General features: G+C 43.9%; 2 protein-coding genes across 5 annotated transcripts in view; both read right to left on the bottom strand.

The window, feature by feature from the left end:
* Window positions 1–18,659, bottom strand: part of ENTREP2 (endosomal transmembrane epsin interactor 2) — a 408,260-nt gene that overhangs the window by 105,661 nt on the left and 283,940 nt on the right. The gene's annotated exons all lie outside the window — the stretch shown is intronic.
* Window positions 6,287–7,398, bottom strand: NSMCE3 (NSE3 homolog, SMC5-SMC6 complex component). Its single transcript, XM_003940548.4, has one exon. The coding sequence runs from the start codon at window positions 7,258–7,260 to the stop codon at window positions 6,382–6,384; it is 879 nt and encodes a 292-aa protein (XP_003940597.2). The 5' UTR covers window positions 7,261–7,398; the 3' UTR covers window positions 6,287–6,381.

Raw genomic sequence — 18,659 nt, 5'->3', positions numbered from 1 at the left:
ATCTCTTGACCTCGTGATCCACCTGCCTCGGCCTCCCAAAGTGCTGGGACTACAGGTGTGAGCCACCACGCCTGGCCCACTGTTTTTTTTTTAATTGTGGTAAAATATCCATAATAAAAATGTACTTGCATTTTCTAATTTTTATTTTTTAAGAGATGGTGTCTTGCTATGTTGCCCAGGCTGGAGTGCAGTGGCTATTCACAGGCAGGATCGCACTGCTTACCAGCACAGGAGTTTTGACCTGCTCCATTTCCGACCTGGGCTGGTTCACCCCCCTTAGGAAACCTGGTGGTCCCTCGCTCCCGGGAGGTCACCATATTGATGCCGAATTTAGTGCGGACACCCGGTTGGCATAGTGCACTACAGCCCAGAACTCCTGGGCTCAAGCGATCCTCTCACCTCAGCCTCCCGAGAAGCTGGGACTACAGGCACAAGCCTCCGCGCCCGGCTCTAGTTTGTTTTTTAAACTGTGGCAAAATATAGATAACATGAAGTTTCCCTTTATTACCATTTTGACTTGTGCAGTTTAGTGGCATTAAGTATGTTCGCATTGTTGTGGAAGGATCATCACTATCCATTTCCAGAGAATGTTTGTCTTAAACTGAAACTCCATACCCATTAAACAATTCCTCAAACTCCCTCCTCTTAGCCCCTGGCAATCACCACCATTCTAGTTTCTGTCTCTTGAAACTTGACTACTCTAGATATGTGACAGACGGGGAATCATACAGTACTTTTCCTTTTGTGACTGGCTAATTTCACTTATAGCATAATGTCTTCAAGATTTATCCATGTTGTAGCAGGTGTCAGGATTTCCTTCCTTCTCAAAGCTGAATATTCCATTGTTCCAGAAATTGGTCCTGCCAATGAAACAACTTTTTTGAGTAGGCAAGAACTTTGAATCAACTATTTCATAACTCTGGAAGCTGGATGAACTGCAGCATCCAGAGGGGTAATCCATGAAGAAAGAGGTTGGCATTCAAGGAAATCTCCATCAGGTCACTGGCTGACCATGGATATAATGGAACAGAGACTTTCGTGATCACACGCAATAAGGACTACCATCTGCTCAACATTAGTTTGGAAAAGTCACTGGTTGGCGACAGCTCTCAAAAAGCAGTATCAGACATTACTGAGGGAAGATAATCTGATTTCCAGAGTTATCACGTTACAATATTCAAAATGTCAAGTTCTCAAAGATTTCCTCCTTAACCAATCTCTAGCCCGGTTCCTCTGAGCCCTCTTCTCCCCTAGGGCTCTACCCTGGCCTATGAAAACTTGAACAAAATATCAACACAGATTCTAACAGCTCAAGGCCACATCCCTAGGATGGCCCTAGCTCCCGCTAAAGTGCCCGCCTGAGAAAATTCAAGGCTGCCGAGTTTACTGTTAGTTCCAGCCAACACCTGAAGACACCTTGTGTCTGGGCTTCTGTGGGAAGGTAGGAGGCTGACTTTGATAAGCACCAGCTAACAACCCCAGATGGGTTTCACATGGTCAAATCCCTACTTTCTACTTCTGGCAATTTTTCACTTGTTCTAGAAAATACAAGTGAACAAAACCAATTTCAAAAGAAGGAAAACCTGCACATAAGCTTGAGAAAAATATCCGTAAAAATCTACCCACAAGAAAACACCAGGCCCACAGACTTTCACAGGCAGATTTGTTCCAAACTTTCAAGACCATCTAATCTTTGGATAATAGGGCAAAAAGCCAGTTTCCCAAAGCGTTTATAAGACCAGAAGGCTTTCTATTTCCGGAACAATTCAGTGCAATAGCTGTTAAGTGGGACAGAGCAAGGTACGTGTCCTGGAGGGTCAAAGGCACCCATGGGGTTAGAGCTCTCGCACTGTGTGGAGGGTGACTGCACAGACAGGCAGTTATGTGGGACACGAGCCCGGGTGGGAAGCCAAGGGCACCAATGAGGGATGGTGTGGCAGCTAGGCTAGTGGATCGGTTATTTACAAGAGGAATTAATCAAATAAGTAAATATGGTAAAGATGATAGGTGCTGAGTTCCTGAAATCAGAATAAACATGGTGGCGTTGTATTGCAAATGGCAGTGTAATGTAATCTCATAGTCTTCAGTGCTATAGATAACTGATAGGTAGATACCCTGTAACTTCATCACCTGGAGGGCTGGGAGCAATGGTATTTCCAATAGGCATGAACAAACCTAGCAACCTTGTTTCTAAATTCCATTCTCCACTAAAAGAAAACAGAACTCTCTAGGGAAAGGATTAATTCCAGGCCTAGAGTTAAAGACTGAACTCCCTGCCAGGTGAGGTGGCTCACGCCTGTAATCCCAGCACTTTGAAAGGCTGAGACGGCTGGATCACAGGGTCAGGAGATCCAGACTATCCAGGCTAACACAGTGAAACCCTGTCTCTACTAAAAAGACAAAATATTAGATGGGCGTGGTGGTGTAATTTTGAGATTATCTCTAAATAAATTAGCACAACTTCAAAATAATAACATAGGAAAATTAAAGACTAACCCCCCTTATATCAAAAGATGCAAAAGATTTTGAGCTGTATGTATTTTAAAATTTCATCAACAAGTTCTTGTCTCCAAAATGCAAAAATCTTTAGATATAGAAAATCTACGTTATTACACCAAATTATATGCCCCGAAAACCAAATTATAGAGTAAATAAGAAATTTTAATCATATTAGCAGGTGAATAAAGAGCACATGATAAATCCAAAGTCATTCATAGTTTTTCTAAACATCCCTAAGCAAGTTAGGACTAGACGGGGTAATTAAATAACCCAATAAAAGGTTATTTGTGGGGGAAAATACTCTAACAGCAAACATCACACTTTATGGCAAAACTTAAAAATTATTTCTTTTAAAATCAAGAATATGGAATCAAGAACATCCTTAGAGTCTGCTATAACTGCTTCTTTTCAATAATATATTGCATTTCCAGCCAATACAGAAAAGACCAAAATAAAAGGCATTAAGAATTTAAAAAGACGACAGACATAATGATGCTAAAGAATTATAAGAGCATGGTATCTGTAAATGAATAGCAAACAAACCATTTCGGTCCTAGTCATAAATTTATCTATACATGAGATATTGCTATAGAGTAGTGAGTGTGTCAAAAATCAGTGTGTTAAGCATAAATGATGAAACATTGGTGCTAGGCTATCCATATAGAAAAAATACAAAAATTATTTCCATACCTCACATCATATACAAAGAAGATTAAAAGTATAAAATGTGACGATGAAAATTTTAAACACTTAGGGAAAAAACGTAGAAAACACCTTTACAATTTTAGGATTGGGGGATTTTTTTTAAGCACTGTACATGAATATAGCTCTTATAAACACTGATGATTGTTACACATTAAAGTCAAATGATCTGTATGACTAAAAGAAGTGAAAACGTGGGAGAAGCCATTTGCACTAGATAGATGTAGCAGACGATGAAGGACATGCGGACCATATAAAGACGACTTAACGAATCCATAGAAATAGGTCTGACATAAAACTTGTCAAAAAAAGAGTGAGGGCAAAAGATAGGCAGACACTTAACATCACTAATAAGCAACAGGTACAAGTTAATACCATAGTAAATTATCACTTCACACTGCACCAGAATGGCTGAGAGGATACTGAAAAGGCCAAGTGTTCACAAGGGGTGAAGGTGGAAGGGCTGGCAAACAAAAACAAAACAAAACTGTATAAAATGTTGGTGGGAGGGCGGGCGCCGTGGCTCATGCCTGTAATCCCAGCACTTTGGGAGGCTGAGGCGGGCGGATCACGAGGTCAGGAGTTCAAGACCAGACTGGCCAACATAGTGAAACCCATCTCTACTAAAAAATACAAAAATTAGCTGGGCATGGTAGCTTGTGCCTGTAATCCCAGCTACTTGGGAGGCTGAGGTAGGAGAATTGCTTGAGCCAAGACCCAGGAGGTGGAGGCTGCAGTGAGCTGAGATTGTGCCACTGCACTCCAAACTGGGCTACGGAATGAGACTCCATCTCAACAGACAAACAAACAAAAAAAACGTTGGAGGGAGTGTAACTTGACACAAGCTCAAAAACAGCTTGGCAATAGTCCCTGACTGCTCCATTTGATTCTGGCTAGAGAAACTCACACATGTGCCTAAAAAGGCACTGTCCAATACCTGCAAATCTCAAAGAACTGGAAATGAGTGAATCAAATCTACATACATCCACATGGTTGAATCTCAAATACGTAATGGTGCATGATAACAGCAAGTTGCATAAGGACACAGCTAACACTGCTTATCCAAATCATGAAAGCCCACAAAACTCTACATTGGCTATGCAAATATACATGTGTAGTAGAATTATAAAGTCATACAACAGCCCGAAATCCACAGACTTCTATTACTTCTGGGGAGAGTGAGAAGGAAAAGACATAACGGCTTGATATGGCTTCTGAAGTTTTCTCTTTCACAATTTGAAACAAGGTAATCGATGGTGAATTGCTAACACCTCTGGGAAAAGCGGGGAGATTTTATATAACTGGTGATGGCTGTTGGGTAATACTTTTCACTATACAGGTGAGAATGTATCAGAGGGCACAAAGAGGAGAAAGCTGAGTCAGGGAGGTAAGGGGACTAGAAGGCAGGAATTAATTTACCCACTGAAATAAAATGCAGATCAAGAAGAAATACCTACAAGGACCAAATATATGCCACTGATGAAACAAATGCAAATCCCAATTCAACACAATGAAATAAAACCTAGTAACCCATCACATTCCTCCATACTCACTGTAGACCCTTTTAAATGACATTCAGTTCGGTGTTGATAAAGTTCATTTTTATCCTCCATTGAAATTTATTTGCCTTATTGCAAGGTTAATTTGCAGCACCTCCTTCTAAAACAATTATACTTATTTACCCACAGAATATATGGGTTCATTCAGAGAGATGCTGAATCTCTGCATAAGACAGCATCTGCTATATGTAGTGGAGGAATACAATGGGACTATGAACTCTTCCAGTTCATTTGTTCCACAAAACAAACTATTAGATGGCTATTACTTTTCTCGTTTTACAGATAAAGAAATTGAGATTCAGAGAGCTTAAAATCTCCCCGCACAATCACCACGCTGACAAGTTAGCATGAGCCGTAATTCAAATTCAGTTTGCCAGACAGCTCCAAGACCCAGATCCTTTTCCCTATACACTAAGGGGTAGATCTTATGTCTAACCTCCTGCTCCCACTGTTCTATGTGGGTTATACTCACCATACACATTATATTTCCCCATAAAACTAGACATACAATAGAGTCAGACTAGAGGAACATACCTTTTGAACCAGTAATTGTTCTCATAGGAATGATTTAGAAAAAGATAATTAAAGTGGCAGCTCCAGATCAAGGAGGAAAAAAAAACAAATTAAAAAAATTAAAGAATAAACAAGTAAAATCCTCCACATCAGGGACTGAAACCACTTTACAGGTCAGGAAACATGTGCATACAGTAAGGAACCTACATAAATTCATATACTAGTTATGGTGGAGCCAGGATCTGAACCCAGGCAGTCCAATTCCCAAGCAGGCACAGTTAATGGTTATGCTATTGCTTTATAAGCCTTTTTGAGACCCACAGTGAGAAATACATTTTACCTCATGATCCTGTACACACACACAGAAGTGAAACAACTTCTACAACAGTGTTACCTGAATATGTAGCAAAAACTTTAAGATGCTGACTTACAGTCATGAATTCTCTCATGAACCACGATTTTAAAAACACACAATGCTTAAGTGCTTCAAAAATACAGCATTTATTACAACAGAGTAGCAAGAAGAAAAAAACTAAGTGGAACTACATGTTTAGCAACCAAGCTGAATAATTACGAATATAAACAATTGCTATCTGAAGAAAACATGTTCATTGCTTGGAACCATGAACGATACTTACCTATGTAGGAAAAATTAAAAAAAAAAAAAATAGGTTAAGGTAATAAGGATATGGGCAATTATGTTTTTATTTTTAATTTTATAAAACCTTTTTATTTTTCCTTACAAACTGGGGTAGTTATGAGACCCAATAATTGCTACCTTGCTTTTAATTTTCTTGGCAGCAAAGCAACTCACTGTGTTTCTTCTTGCTTATCTGTTCCAGATCACAGTCAAGTTTTCCAACTCGTTTTACCAAGCTAGGAAAATTTTTCATATGAAAAACAGTACAATCAAAACAAAACAAATGAAAATCTGTAACCAAATAACACCACGTTAAAGAACAAAACTTTGCAAACACATGCTAAAGCTACACACATTGAAGCGTTACAGAAATACGCTCCCTGGGTTCTCCCTTCCCCCATCTCTCTACAATGTGCCTTTGGGTCTCAGACTCTTGTCCCGGGAGTCCCTCTGAATCCACCTCAGATTTCAGGAAGATGGGGCTGGGCCACTCGGCTGAGGCCTGGCCCTGTTCTCCTCATCCGCCAAAGCCTCACAGTACTGTGCTGGCCAGTCCTTGGGGTCTTGATTATGGACTTTGGCCACAAACTTAAGAACTTTCATCTTGCTGGTTTCCAGGTTGGTTCGTGGGCCCCACTGGAATTCGTAGTCCACGGGGTCGGTGTGGGGTATCCGCCGGTACTCCAGGTAACGCTGTCGTACAAAATCCTCGGTGATGAGTTTCTTTGGATCTCCGAAAACCAAATGCTTCTTGGTAGGGTAGACCCCTAGCCGCCGCAGAAAGTCCCAGACTTCAGTCTCCTTGATGGTGTTGCCCTTCATAAAGATGAGCCCCAGGACGATCATCAGGAGGCCCGTGGTGGGCGTGCCTTGGTCGCCCCTCAACTCGGCATCCTCCTCCACGGGCTCCAGGGTGTTGATGAGGATGTAGGTGTTGCTCTTGGGTTCCAGTTCCACCAGCTTGTACCCGAAGACGTACTGGAGGCGCTCGGAGGCCAGTTTGAGGAGGTCGGGGAAGATGTCCTTGTAGTCCCCGACGACGTGCTTCTGCATGTCGGCCCGCTTGATCGGAATCTTCTTCTGGTCCTTAATCAGCAAGAACTGCACCAGCTCGGACACCTTCAGCTCCAACTGCTTCTGGGTCCTGGGCCCCACCGCGGGGGCGGCCAGAGAACGGCGGGCGCCCGGAGGCGAGGAGCCCCGCGCCCCCTGCGAGCCGCCCGGCCCGCGGGACGTGCTCGGGGCCTCCTCGGCAACGCAGTCTCCGCCGGCCCGCGAGGCCCCGGGGTCTCCGACCTTCTCGGCGTGGCCGCTAGAGCGGCCCCGGTTCCTCGGTTTTTGCAGCATGTCACCGGCGGCGGCCAGCGGGCTCCGGCGCAGACTCCAGCCAGCAAACACCGCAGCCTGCGGGCAGCCACGGCGGGAATTGTGGGTCGGCGCAACGCGCGGAAGCCAGGCCTTGGGCGGGGCCGCGGGAGGGGCGCGCGGCGTCGGCGGCGACTACGTGCTGCGTCACTAAGCTGCGCGCTGCGTCACTAAGCTGCGCCGTGCGTCGCGGCGGCTGGACGGTGCGCCTGCGCGGCTGCCGCGGGTACAGTGACAAACGGCGTTTTCTGTGCAGCCTTGCCGGTCCGGGCGGCGATTTTTAGTATAGCGAAGTGTTCTCACCAAACCAGGCAAGCGGAGAACGAGAACCAAAACCCCCTCAACAAGTGTGTGGCTAAATTCAGGACCACACAGGCTCAGGCAAGTTTTACAGACAGTATGATGCGTTTCTAAATCGGGAGCATTTGTAAAGATCTCAAAGATCAATGTGTGAGAAAAAATAAAAAATAAAAAGGTGAAGAGGAAGGTACGGCCGTGGAAGTAAAGTAAAAGCATTCATTTCTACACAAAACGTGGGAGGACATACGAAGCCCCGAGGGTTCTTCGTTTTCGTCCCTCTGCCCAGTTTCGTACCCTCCAACTCATTACCCCCAGTTCCTTTCCCTAATGCTCCGGGGAGTCTGTTAAAAACCAAAGTCTGCGGCAGGCTTTCCTCGCAAGCAGGACTTCGGTGTCACTATTTCCGTATTTACATTTTTTTACATTAAACTCTAGCTAGACAACTATGAGAAAACAACACAAAACGTGTCAATATTAAGTACATGTTGTAGCTTTGTCAAGTCAGTTTATCTTTTGGAAGACACCACTGCTTTGGGCTCACAACCACAATTTTAGCAGAAATGTGGAAATGCAGTAAGAGGAATGCTGCAAACAGAAACGTGCACTCTCAGATTACCATTTAATTTTGGGCATCACTGATCAAAAATTTCAATAACGTGGATCTCTTAAATTTCTTAATTCGTAATATATTAGCTTTAAAGAAAAGAGAATACTGGGGTACCATCCCTCATAATCTGTGATGTGTGCAGTCTCCGTATTTTAATTGTGCAACTCACATAGCCAAAATGAGTCATTTCATTAACTGAAACCATCAGCAATCTGCTGCCACTACTTCTACAGATCTTTGCAAGTCAATAAATAGAGAAGAAACACATTTGCTAAGAAGAAACTAAATTTCCCTGTCTTTTTAAAGCTACCCGGAAAGTGGATAAACTCTTCAAAGAACCAAATCAAATTGATTTCCTCTTTAATGCAGATATATTCAAAAGAAAGCAATTTCAAATATATTCAAAGAACACATTATCTGAATAATAGCATCAAACACAACCTTTTTTTTTGTTGTTGTTTTTTAAAGACAGGGTTTCACCATGTTGGCCAGGCTGGTCTTGAACTCCTGACCTCAGGTGATCCTCCCACCTCGGCCTCCCAAAGTGCTGAGATTACAGGCGCGATCCACTGTGCCCAGCCAAACACAGCCTTATTAAAATTTTGTTAAATGTTAGTAGCATAACACTTTTGTTTGTAATTCAGTAGGAAAATGCAATCTGATAATGGCACTGGAACTGCAATACTAAATGTAAAATCATATTCCATGAACTAATGCAAGTATGCTAGAATCTGGTATGCAATGAGTAGTAACTTACTGCTCCACACGAGATCCAACTATATCCTCAGGCATCAATCTTAATGACAAAGGCCTACTATAAAAAACAAATACATTATCAAGGCATTACTTTTTTTTTTTTTTTTTACAATGAGAAAATTCATCTGCTTCAGTTTCCTTCCAAATTAAAATTTGGACTTAGGTTCATAAAAGCTTCCTGCCATCTAGAATTCTGCAAAAATTGAGTCAGAAAAGTTCAGTGGCTAAGATATAAGGGGGAAGTGGAAAATTAGATAAAAGCTATTGTCAGCAATTGGGATGGTTTTTCAGTGCTCTTTCTTGCTAAGGTATTCATTCACTTACATTACCAAGCAGCCTACCAGTCAGGCTACCCCTGTGACTGTGAAAATCAGCAGTGTCCTTTAGCAGCACTCCTACCTAGATAGCAGACCGTCATTACTCAAAATAGTGGAGAAGAAATGTGAGTTTTTAAGTCTCAAAACACCTCTCTACGCTCTGTCCAGAGAAATGTAGGTGAGAAAATGCAGCCATAAAATAAGAGTATTAGACTGAAGTTTAGGCACTGCATGGAGAAGTCATCCAGACCCACATTCCACCTTGGATTGATACTGGAAGCCATAGATGTTTGGGGAGAAATTGTGGTGATAACAATACTAACATTATTAACAATAAATGTAACTGACAACAGCCAATGATTATATAGTAGTTCCTGCTCCCTCTCCGTATCTGCAGTTTCACTTTCTGTGGTTTCAGTTACCTGCAGTCAACCACAGTCCAAAACTATTAAGATATTTTTGGAGAGAAACCACAATATAACTTATTATACCATGTTGTTATAACTGCTGTACTTTACTGTTAGTGTCAACTGAAGGATGATGAGGTTCATCAAGTTGGAAAGAAGAGCTTTAATTCTCATAAAGGGTTGCAGTCTGCAGGGCTGCCATTCCAACAGGCTGGGAAGCACAACCTCATGCCAGAAGCCAGAAACAGACACTTCAAGGGAGGGGAACAAGAAGCAGGAATCTATGCAGAGTGGAGTGGCCAAATACACAGATTTAATAAGCTATAGGAGGAGTCATGAATATTTATGCAAAGAGAAAGGTGCACATGCGCAATTGCATGGGACCCATGTTCCAAAATTGGCAGTGTTCCAGGGTAGGAGTTTTCGGCGCTCTGATATCAAAGGGTGAAGCAGGGGACATGAAAACCCTGACTGCGTATCTTCCATAGACTGGCCACAACTACTCCACGGTTGGTGGTCTTTTATCAAGAACTGGTCAGTTGTGCCAAAACGGCAAAAGGGAGCGGCAGCATCAGGTCGTGATACCAGTGGCAGAGTCTTTTGAAAGGGCTGATTTCTGTTTAGCCCTTAGGGAAGAAAGACTATTGGCAGTTAGAGGGGAAGAAGGTTTTCAAGGTTATTCTGGGGTCCCCTTGGCCAAGATGGGAGTCTGTCTCTTCAGCTGGAGGGCTTAAGATTTCATTTTATTTCTCATTCATTATTGTTAATCTCTGCTGTAACTAATTTCTAAATTAAACTTTTTTGAGGTGGAATCTCACTCTGTCGCCCAGGCTGGAGTGCAGTGTCGCCATCTTGGCTCACTACAACCTCTGCCTCCCGAGTTCAAGCAATCCTCCCATCTCAGCCTCCCGAGTAGCTAGGATTACAGGTGTGTGTCACCAGGCCTCTTTTTTTTTTTTTTTTTTTTTTTTTTTTTTTTTTTTTGAGATGTAGTCTTGCTCTGTCACCAGGCTAGAGTGCAGTGATGTAATCTCCACTCATTGCAGCCTCTGCCTCCTGAAGTCAAGCAATTCTCCTGTGTCAGCCTCCTGAGTAGCTGGTACTACAGGCAGGAACCACCACACCCAGCTAATTTTTGTATTTTTAGTAGAGACAGAGTTTCACCATGTTGGCCAAGATGGTCTTGATCTCTTGACCTTGTGATCCGCCCTCCTCAGCCTCCCAAAGTGCTGGGATTACAGGCATGAGCCACCGCACTTGGCCTAAATTAAACTTTATCATAGGTATGTGTGCTGATTAATACTGAGTGTCAACTTGATTGGATTGATGGATTAAAGTATTGTTCCTGGGTGTGTCTGTGAGGGTGTTGCCAAAGGAGATTAACATTTGAGTCAGTGGACTAGAGAGGCAGACCCACTCTCAATCTGGGTGGGCACCATCTAATCAGCTGCCAGATTAGCTAGAATAAGGCAGGCAGAAGAATGTGGAAGGTCTTGACTTGCTGAGTCTTCTGGTCATCATCTTTCTCCCATGCTGGATGCTTCCTGCCCTTGAACATCGGACTCCAAGCTCTTCAGCTTTTGGACTCTTGGACTTATATCAGTGGTTTGCCAGGGTCTCAAGGCCTTCAGCCACAGATGGAAGGCTGCACTGTTGGCCCCCTTACTTTTGAGGTTTTGGGACTCAGGCTGGCTTCCTAGCTCCTCAGCTTGCAGATGGCCTATTGTCGAGCTTCACCTTGTGATCATGTGAGTCAATCCTCCTTAATAAACTCACCTTCATATATGTATCTATCCTATTAATTCTGTCCTCTAGAGAACCCTGACTAATACAGTATGTGTCTATATATAGGGGAAAATGTGTATTTAGGGTTTCATGCTGTCCACGATTTCAGGCCTCCACTGAGGGTCCTGGAACACATCCTCCACAGAGAAGGGGGTCCAATTACACAAAGTGAATGGTGGGTCAGACGTTATTCTAGGTGGCTTACAGGTGTGACTTCACTTAATCCCCACAACAAACCTAGGAGGCATGTGCACTTACTATGTTTCTCTTCTCACAAATAAACAGGCACAGGAGAAGATGATTAAGTTTTGAGGTTCTACAGCAGTAAGTGATAGATCTGGGATCTGAACAAAGCCAATCTGCCTCCAGAGACTGGGCTTTTAACTGTACACTGATTCAGAGCACACAGAGAGATGGTGTCCTTGAAAAAGTAAGGGCTTTGGGATCAGATGAACTAAGATGAGAAAGCTGTATGACGCTGGGAAAGCTACTGATACACCTCCAAGTCTAAGTCTCCAAGTCAACAAAATGAGTGCTAATCCTGGCCTCAAGGGATTAAGAAAGATGGGTTTACCAAGTACCGAGCACAGGGCCTGGCAGGGTAGTTGATAAGAGTTTGCTTCGTTCCAGGGATTTCTGTTCAGGAAAATATTTGAGGACTACACATAGTTGTGTTTACTGTAGGGGAGGCAAAGCCTTACCTCCACCCTCGAAGTCCCAGCTGGACCTCAGACTTAAATTGACATACAACAGATTAACAGGAGAAAAGCATTCAAATTTCATAAAAGTTTTACATGACATAGGAGCCCTCATTAGGGAAACGAAGACCCAAAGAAGCGGCAAAACCTGCATGCTTTTATATTTGGTCGAACAAAGAGAGGTAATTGTGGGAAAAGTAAATTATGTGAGGAGGATAAAGGGAGAAAATTATTTTCACACAGTTGTTGGTACAGAATGCACTTGGCTTTGACTCTTTGTTGAGTAATGTTTGTCTCCTCTTGGTACAGTGAAGCCATTTTTCACATGGGAGTTTTTATCTCCTGTTTTCAGGAAGAAAAGAGGAAATTCAAATGCCCTTCTTGCATCTGCTATTTTTCGAGTGCCTTTAGCTCAAAGCAATCCTTATGCCAAAGTGGCATATTTTGGGCAGCATATTCTGCCGTCCTTCGGTAGAACGATGAGAAAGATGTTCACTACAGTGAAACACATGTACACGAAAATCAGAAGGGCTGGAAAGAAATATATACGTATCAAGGTGCTATTAAAGTTAATTTGCTTTTAAAAATAAAATCAATCCTGATTTTCTTGCTTGGGAGATGAATGAAAAATATATTTTCAATGAAGTTTAACTTCCAAGTGACACTATGCCATAGCAGCTATGTACATTCACTTGTTCAATAAATTCAGTGTGATTTGAATATGGCATTTATGACTTTCTGTTCAGGCAGTGAAGTAATAAAGACAAGTGGTTAAAAAAGAAAAACATTTTCAAACACTTTATGTTAATGGCCTTCATGCTTTTATTACTAGACCCAAAAGAAAAAATCAAAATTCTTTGAGGCAAAAACAAAGCTCCCTAAGATTTCAAGTGCAAAGAACAAGGAAATGCCTACTATCAGTTGCTCTTTAGCTGTTTGTAGTAATTAAATGTTTTATTTCATCTCCTCGATAGCAAATGCCTGCCAAGAAATGCTAATCATCTTTATTATCTACTAGATTTTCCTCTTCATTCACGGTGTTTCTTCTGAACCAGAAAAAGGCTTTAATTTGTCTGACAGCAACACAGTGCTAAAAGCAGGTGAGGACTTTTTAGGAAGAAAGGCAATGATCAAAGCACGCAGCCATCGCATATGAGCCATTCTCTACTTTTTCCAGTGAAAGACAGTGGGCCAATGTGAGCAAAAGAGTCAGAGGGCAAATACTGAGTTGGTGGGTAGACAGCAGGAAAAGCAATCCAGACATCTTAATGGTTGCAATAAAGTTCCTTGTGTCTGCATATTTACAAGTTATATACATTCATTCATAGCAAAGATCCCTCCTGCTTAGAGCACATGGTAGACTACCTAATAACACTTTGTCCCTCATAAATGAAATTTTGATGAAGCAGCAACAGAGATTTCCTTGGCTAGTGGAAGCGGGTGGAGAGGTGGGCCTTGATAAGATGGTGCTTACCAAGCATTGCGGCCATTTGGCCCAGAAGCCTGGTCTTAGACTCTTTTCCAGACATACATCTTCCAGTTTTCCAGGGCCCCTATGGAAATCATTAAGGCCTATTAAGTTATAAAATTGCGAACATCCAAGGTCTTGATAGTGGTAACTGAGATTCTCTTTGTTTGCTTGGTTTCTTACCCCTGTGTTCTGTATCCTTTCCCTTTAGGAAGAGCCTATTCCCATCTTTAAGAGACTTTGGTATAGGGCTCTGCCTTCCTTTCCTGACTGCCCAGGATTCAGGCCAGACACAGTGACTGGTTCAGAAGTTCAAGCAGCATCGTTTCAGGACATTCAGACAGATTCTTGCTCCCCTGAGCTAACAAGCTGAGGGGTGATGGAAACCTAGCCACCTGTGCCCTTGCTTCAGAAAAACCTGCCTCAGGGTGAAGCCAACTCAAAACAGATCTAAGAGATGGGAAACAATCTTAATGCTGCCATCTGAATCCACGGATGCTGAGTTCAAGATCAGAATCCTGGAGATAATGAATTACTAGAGCATCTCCTTTTGCCTAATCTGCTTTGAGTTGGTTCCTTCACTTGAAAGTGAACAAGGTCTGGCTAAGTCAGTAGCTAAACCTATTATTTGAGGGAAAAGAAGGTAGTAGGAAATGAGACTTTGTTTCAAAGCCGTGGAGCTAGGGAAGATTAATATTACTAATGAGGAGTTTTGAATGTAATGAGAGGTGAAGTGAAAACAGTTTAACATTTTGGCTATGTTTCTTCCCAGTGTTCTGCTGTTGGGCAGTGTGCTCATCATTTTAGTTGGTGGCAACAAGGGTAAGGGAGAGACAAATTATGAAGAACTGTCCTTTTCCAAATGGAAAGTACAGAGAGGCTGGATGCAGTTGCTCACGCCTATAACCTCAGCACTTTGGGAGACTGAGGCGGTGGATCACTTGAGGTCAGAAGTTCCAGACCAGCCTGGCCAACATGGCAAAACCCCAGCTCTACTAAAAATACAAAAATTAGCCAGCCTGATGGTTGCTGTCTGTAATCTCAGCTACTTGGGAGACTGAGGCAGGAATCGCTTGAACCCAGGAGACAGAGGTTGCAGTGAGCCAAGATCCTGCCACTGCACTCCAGTCCAGCCTGGGCAACAAAGCGAGACTCTGTTTAAAAAAAAAAAAAAAGTAAAAATGAGCTAATCTGGTGATTTACCTTTGCAGAAAGGAGTTTTATACAACTTGGAATATATAGATATATTTTTTTTAATTTTTAATTTATTTTATTTATTTATTTATTTTGAGATGGAGCCTCATTCTGTCACCAGGCTGGAGTGTAGTGGCGCCATCTTGGCTCACTGCAACCTCCGCCTCCCGAGTTTAAGTGATTCTCCTGCTCAGGCCTCCCAAGTAGCTGGGACTACAGGCATGCACCACCACGTCCAGCTAATTTTTGTATTTTTAGTAGAGACGAGGTTTCACCATTTTGGCCAGAGGAATATAATTTAAAGCAGCAGTCTCCAGCCTTTCCGGTACTAGGGACCAGTTTCATGGAAGACAATTTTTCCACAGAAATTGTGGGGTTGGGAGGATGGTTTCAGGATCCCCGCCTGCGCAGTTCACAGTAGGGCTCACATCCCTGTGAGACTCTAAGTGGTTCACAGTAGGGCTCACGTCCCTGTGAGAACCTGAGCAGTTCACAGTAGTGCTCACGTCCCTGTGAGAACCTGAGCGGTTCACAGTAGGGCTCACGTCCCTGTGAGAGCCTGAGCGGTTCACAGTAGGGCTCACGTCCCTGTGAGAGCCTGAGCGGTTCACAGTAGGGCTCACGTCCCTGTGAGAGCCTGCGCGGTTCACAGTAGGGCTCACGTCCCTGTGAGAATCTAACGCTGCCGCTTAGCTGACAGGAGGTGGAGCTCAGGTGGCGATGCTCACGCTTCCGCCACTCAATTCCTGTGGTGCGACCAGGTTCCTAACAGTCCACAGCCTGGAGCTGGTCCACAGCCTGGGGTTTGGGAACCCCTGCCTCAAAGCAGTTGCTACTCCAAAGTAGCTATCTTCTCCATATTTAACCCAAAGCATTTCCCCACCTGCTACACCAAGCAAGATGACAGACAACAGAAACCTCATTCTTGTAGGCCACGCTTTAGCCTAAAGTAGAGATATATGCGCAGGACAGAGCTATGTCCACAAGGAGAGCTGACAAAGCTAATACCCAGAAAGGGACAAGGCAGATACACTGTGAGAAAACTGAACATGTCGAAATGGGAAAAAATAACATTAGAGGAAAAAAATAAAAATATTCAAGGCAGACAAGAAAGACCCTATATCTGCAGAACTAGTGGTCTTGAGGGAGCTGACAACCATAGAGAGAGCAACAGGTGACTGCAGGAATCCTGGGGAGATGGGTTTACACAGGCCCTGCCTCTCTGCTCCCTCCCTCGGACTAATAACCAGAGCAAGCATGCTTTCAGGGATGGAGGGGAATCCGAGGCCATGGGTTCTCCAAGACCTGCAGAAGAGACAGCCGGTACAGGGCTCCTCCCCCTCTGAGATGCAAGTGAGAGCCTAGCAATCTCATGTGGAGAAGAGGGCTTGCCCCTTCCTAAGGCCTGGGAAAAGCAAGGACTGTGTGGTACTTGTGGGGTCTGTGGGAAGAAGCCTGTGTCTCCCTTCTGAGAAGGTCCACAGCTGTCCCCTTTCTGAGAATAGTCCTTCAAGACCCTGTCCCAGGCTGTCGTTTTTCGGGGGAGCCTCACGGGCAGTCCAAGTGCTGCCAGGCCTCAAGGCTGGGAGAGCCAGCAGTTTGCCTCCTGTGAGGCCTGGGCTCCGAGAGGCCCTTCATAGAACTTCAACAGGCATGCAGACAGTGTGCCCTCTGATGCACCGTGGCCATAAAAGCAAAACCTTCTGGGCCTCTTGCTTCTTGCCAGCCTCATGCTTTTCCAGCGACTCCCAACAACGTGACCCACAGACCCTGTTCCAGTTGTCCCACTGGATATCTTTGGCCTCTTTTCTGCAAATCGGTTGACCGCAGATGTATGAGTTTATTTCTGGAGCCTCAGTTCTGATCCATTGCTCTATGTGTGCACTGGTTTCCTGGGGCTGCCATAGCAGAAGGCCACAGACTGGGGGGCTTCAACAGCAAAGCGATTCCTCACAGTTCTGGAGGCTCCAAGTCCGAGAGGTCAAGGAGTCGGCATGCTTGCTTCCCGCTGAGGCTTCTCTCCTTGGCCTGCCGATGACCACGTTCCCACGGTGTTCTCAGCGGGCCCTTCTCTGTGCACACACATCCCTCATGCCTCTTCCTCCTTTTACTGACTCTAAGTAATACTGACACCAGTCCTATTGGATCAGGGCCCCACTCAAAAGGCCTTGTTTTAACTTAATTCATTTAAAGAACTTATTTTCACACACAGTTGATGAGTCTGAGGTTGAGCCTTTTGAATTCTGGGGGAAGACACTGTAGCCCATCACAACATATGTCTATGTGAGCCACTGCTATACTGCCTGATGGCTGCAGAGTGTTCGTTTTGAAACGAGAAAGTCTAAGTCCTCCAGTTTTCTTATTTTGCAGGATTACTGTGGCTATTCTGGGTCCCTTCCGTCTCCATATAACTTCTAGAATCAGCTTGTCAATTCCTGTTAAAAATGCAGTTGAGATTTTCATAGGGCTTGTTTGGAGTCTTTAGATCAATTTGGGTAGCACTGACATCTTAAAATTCAGTCTACTGGTCTACATACATGGGTTGTTAGTTAATGTGGACAAGTACATTTATTACTCCTCCAAAAAATGATTTTCACAAACTTTGTATCAACATGAGAACTGATGTAGTATCTTTCTACCTGGAGGGAGCAAGAAAGTCAGGTGGTATGTCCTTTGTACATGGGCAACCGATTTCTTACCTAGACTTTCTTTTGCTCACCTGGACCAAAAAAAAAAAAAAAAAGATTGAAGAAATGTGATAATTGCTTTCCTTAGTATGCAAAACTGTTAAAATGAGTAAAGCCTGTGCTCCACTAGAATTCTCACATTTCCATTTTGATGTATCTGCATTTCACAGTAAACCCTTAAGTTATGTGTATGTATGTGATCCTGAAGTACCCTGATTAAAAACAAAGGTTTCACTCTACCATGTTCCCTTCTGTTAAATCATTAAAAGACCTATCCCTATTCCAATTCTCTGAAAACATGTATATCATGCTCAGCATAGTGATAAGTCCACTAGGAGAGGCTGACCAACTCATTTATTACAAAGTCCCTGGCCCCCTGAGAGGGGAGCTCCCAGAAACCCAGTGTTAAAGGAAACTTCCATTTTCTCCCCAGCTTCTTTCCTTGAGTCTGCATGATACGCTTTGACTGCTACGTGGAGCTGTCAAAAGCCTTGAACAGAGAAAATATGGAAGAATGGCATTCCAGGAAATAAGCTAAATCTCAGCTGGACAGAAGGAGGTACAAAGGCGGCCTGGGGGAAGGAAGAGGCAGGAAATGGGGAAGACAGAATGGACTCTGTAACATCAGGAAAAAATAGCAACCTTATAAATACAAAGATATTACTTGACAGACGCATGCCAGCACCTGGGTTATGCAGACCAGGCCGGGCACGGTGGCTCACACCTGTAATCCCAGCACTTTGGGAGGCCGAGGTGGGTGGATCACAAGGTCAGGAGATTGACACCACCCTGACCAACAGGGTGAAACCCCCATCTCTACTAAAAATACAAAAATTAGCCAGGCGTGGTAGTGCACGCCTGTAGTCCCAGCTACTCAGGAGGCTGAGGCAAGAGAATCACTCGAATCCAGGAGGCGGAGGCTGCAGTGAGCCGAGATCATGCCATGCACTCCAGCCTGGGTGACACAATGAGACTCTCGGAGGGGCGGGGGAAAGACCAGCTAACACCCGCCCACGCAGGTGAGAATGACATTCTTTGAGAAGGAAGACAGCAGAGACGGACCCTGCTGCCTGGTGAGATCTCAGCTGGCCTGGTTGCAGCTTTGCTTCCAGCAGCCAGGGAACCACCATGCGAAGGGCGACCCTAAATGCATGCAAGGGAG

The sequence above is a fragment of the Saimiri boliviensis genome, chromosome 5 (assembly GCF_048565385.1).
Source record: "Saimiri boliviensis isolate mSaiBol1 chromosome 5, mSaiBol1.pri, whole genome shotgun sequence".
In the NCBI taxonomy this organism is placed as follows: domain Eukaryota; kingdom Metazoa; phylum Chordata; class Mammalia; order Primates; family Cebidae; genus Saimiri; species Saimiri boliviensis.
The sequence above is the reverse complement of the archived record's forward strand: the minus strand, read 5'-3'. Positions and strand labels throughout refer to the sequence as shown.

Excerpts from the sequence above, each read along its gene's own strand:
- NSMCE3 (XM_003940548.4), bottom strand. The coding sequence starts at position 7,260 with ATGCTGCAAAAACCGAGGAACCGGGGCCGCTCTAGCGGCCACGCCGAG.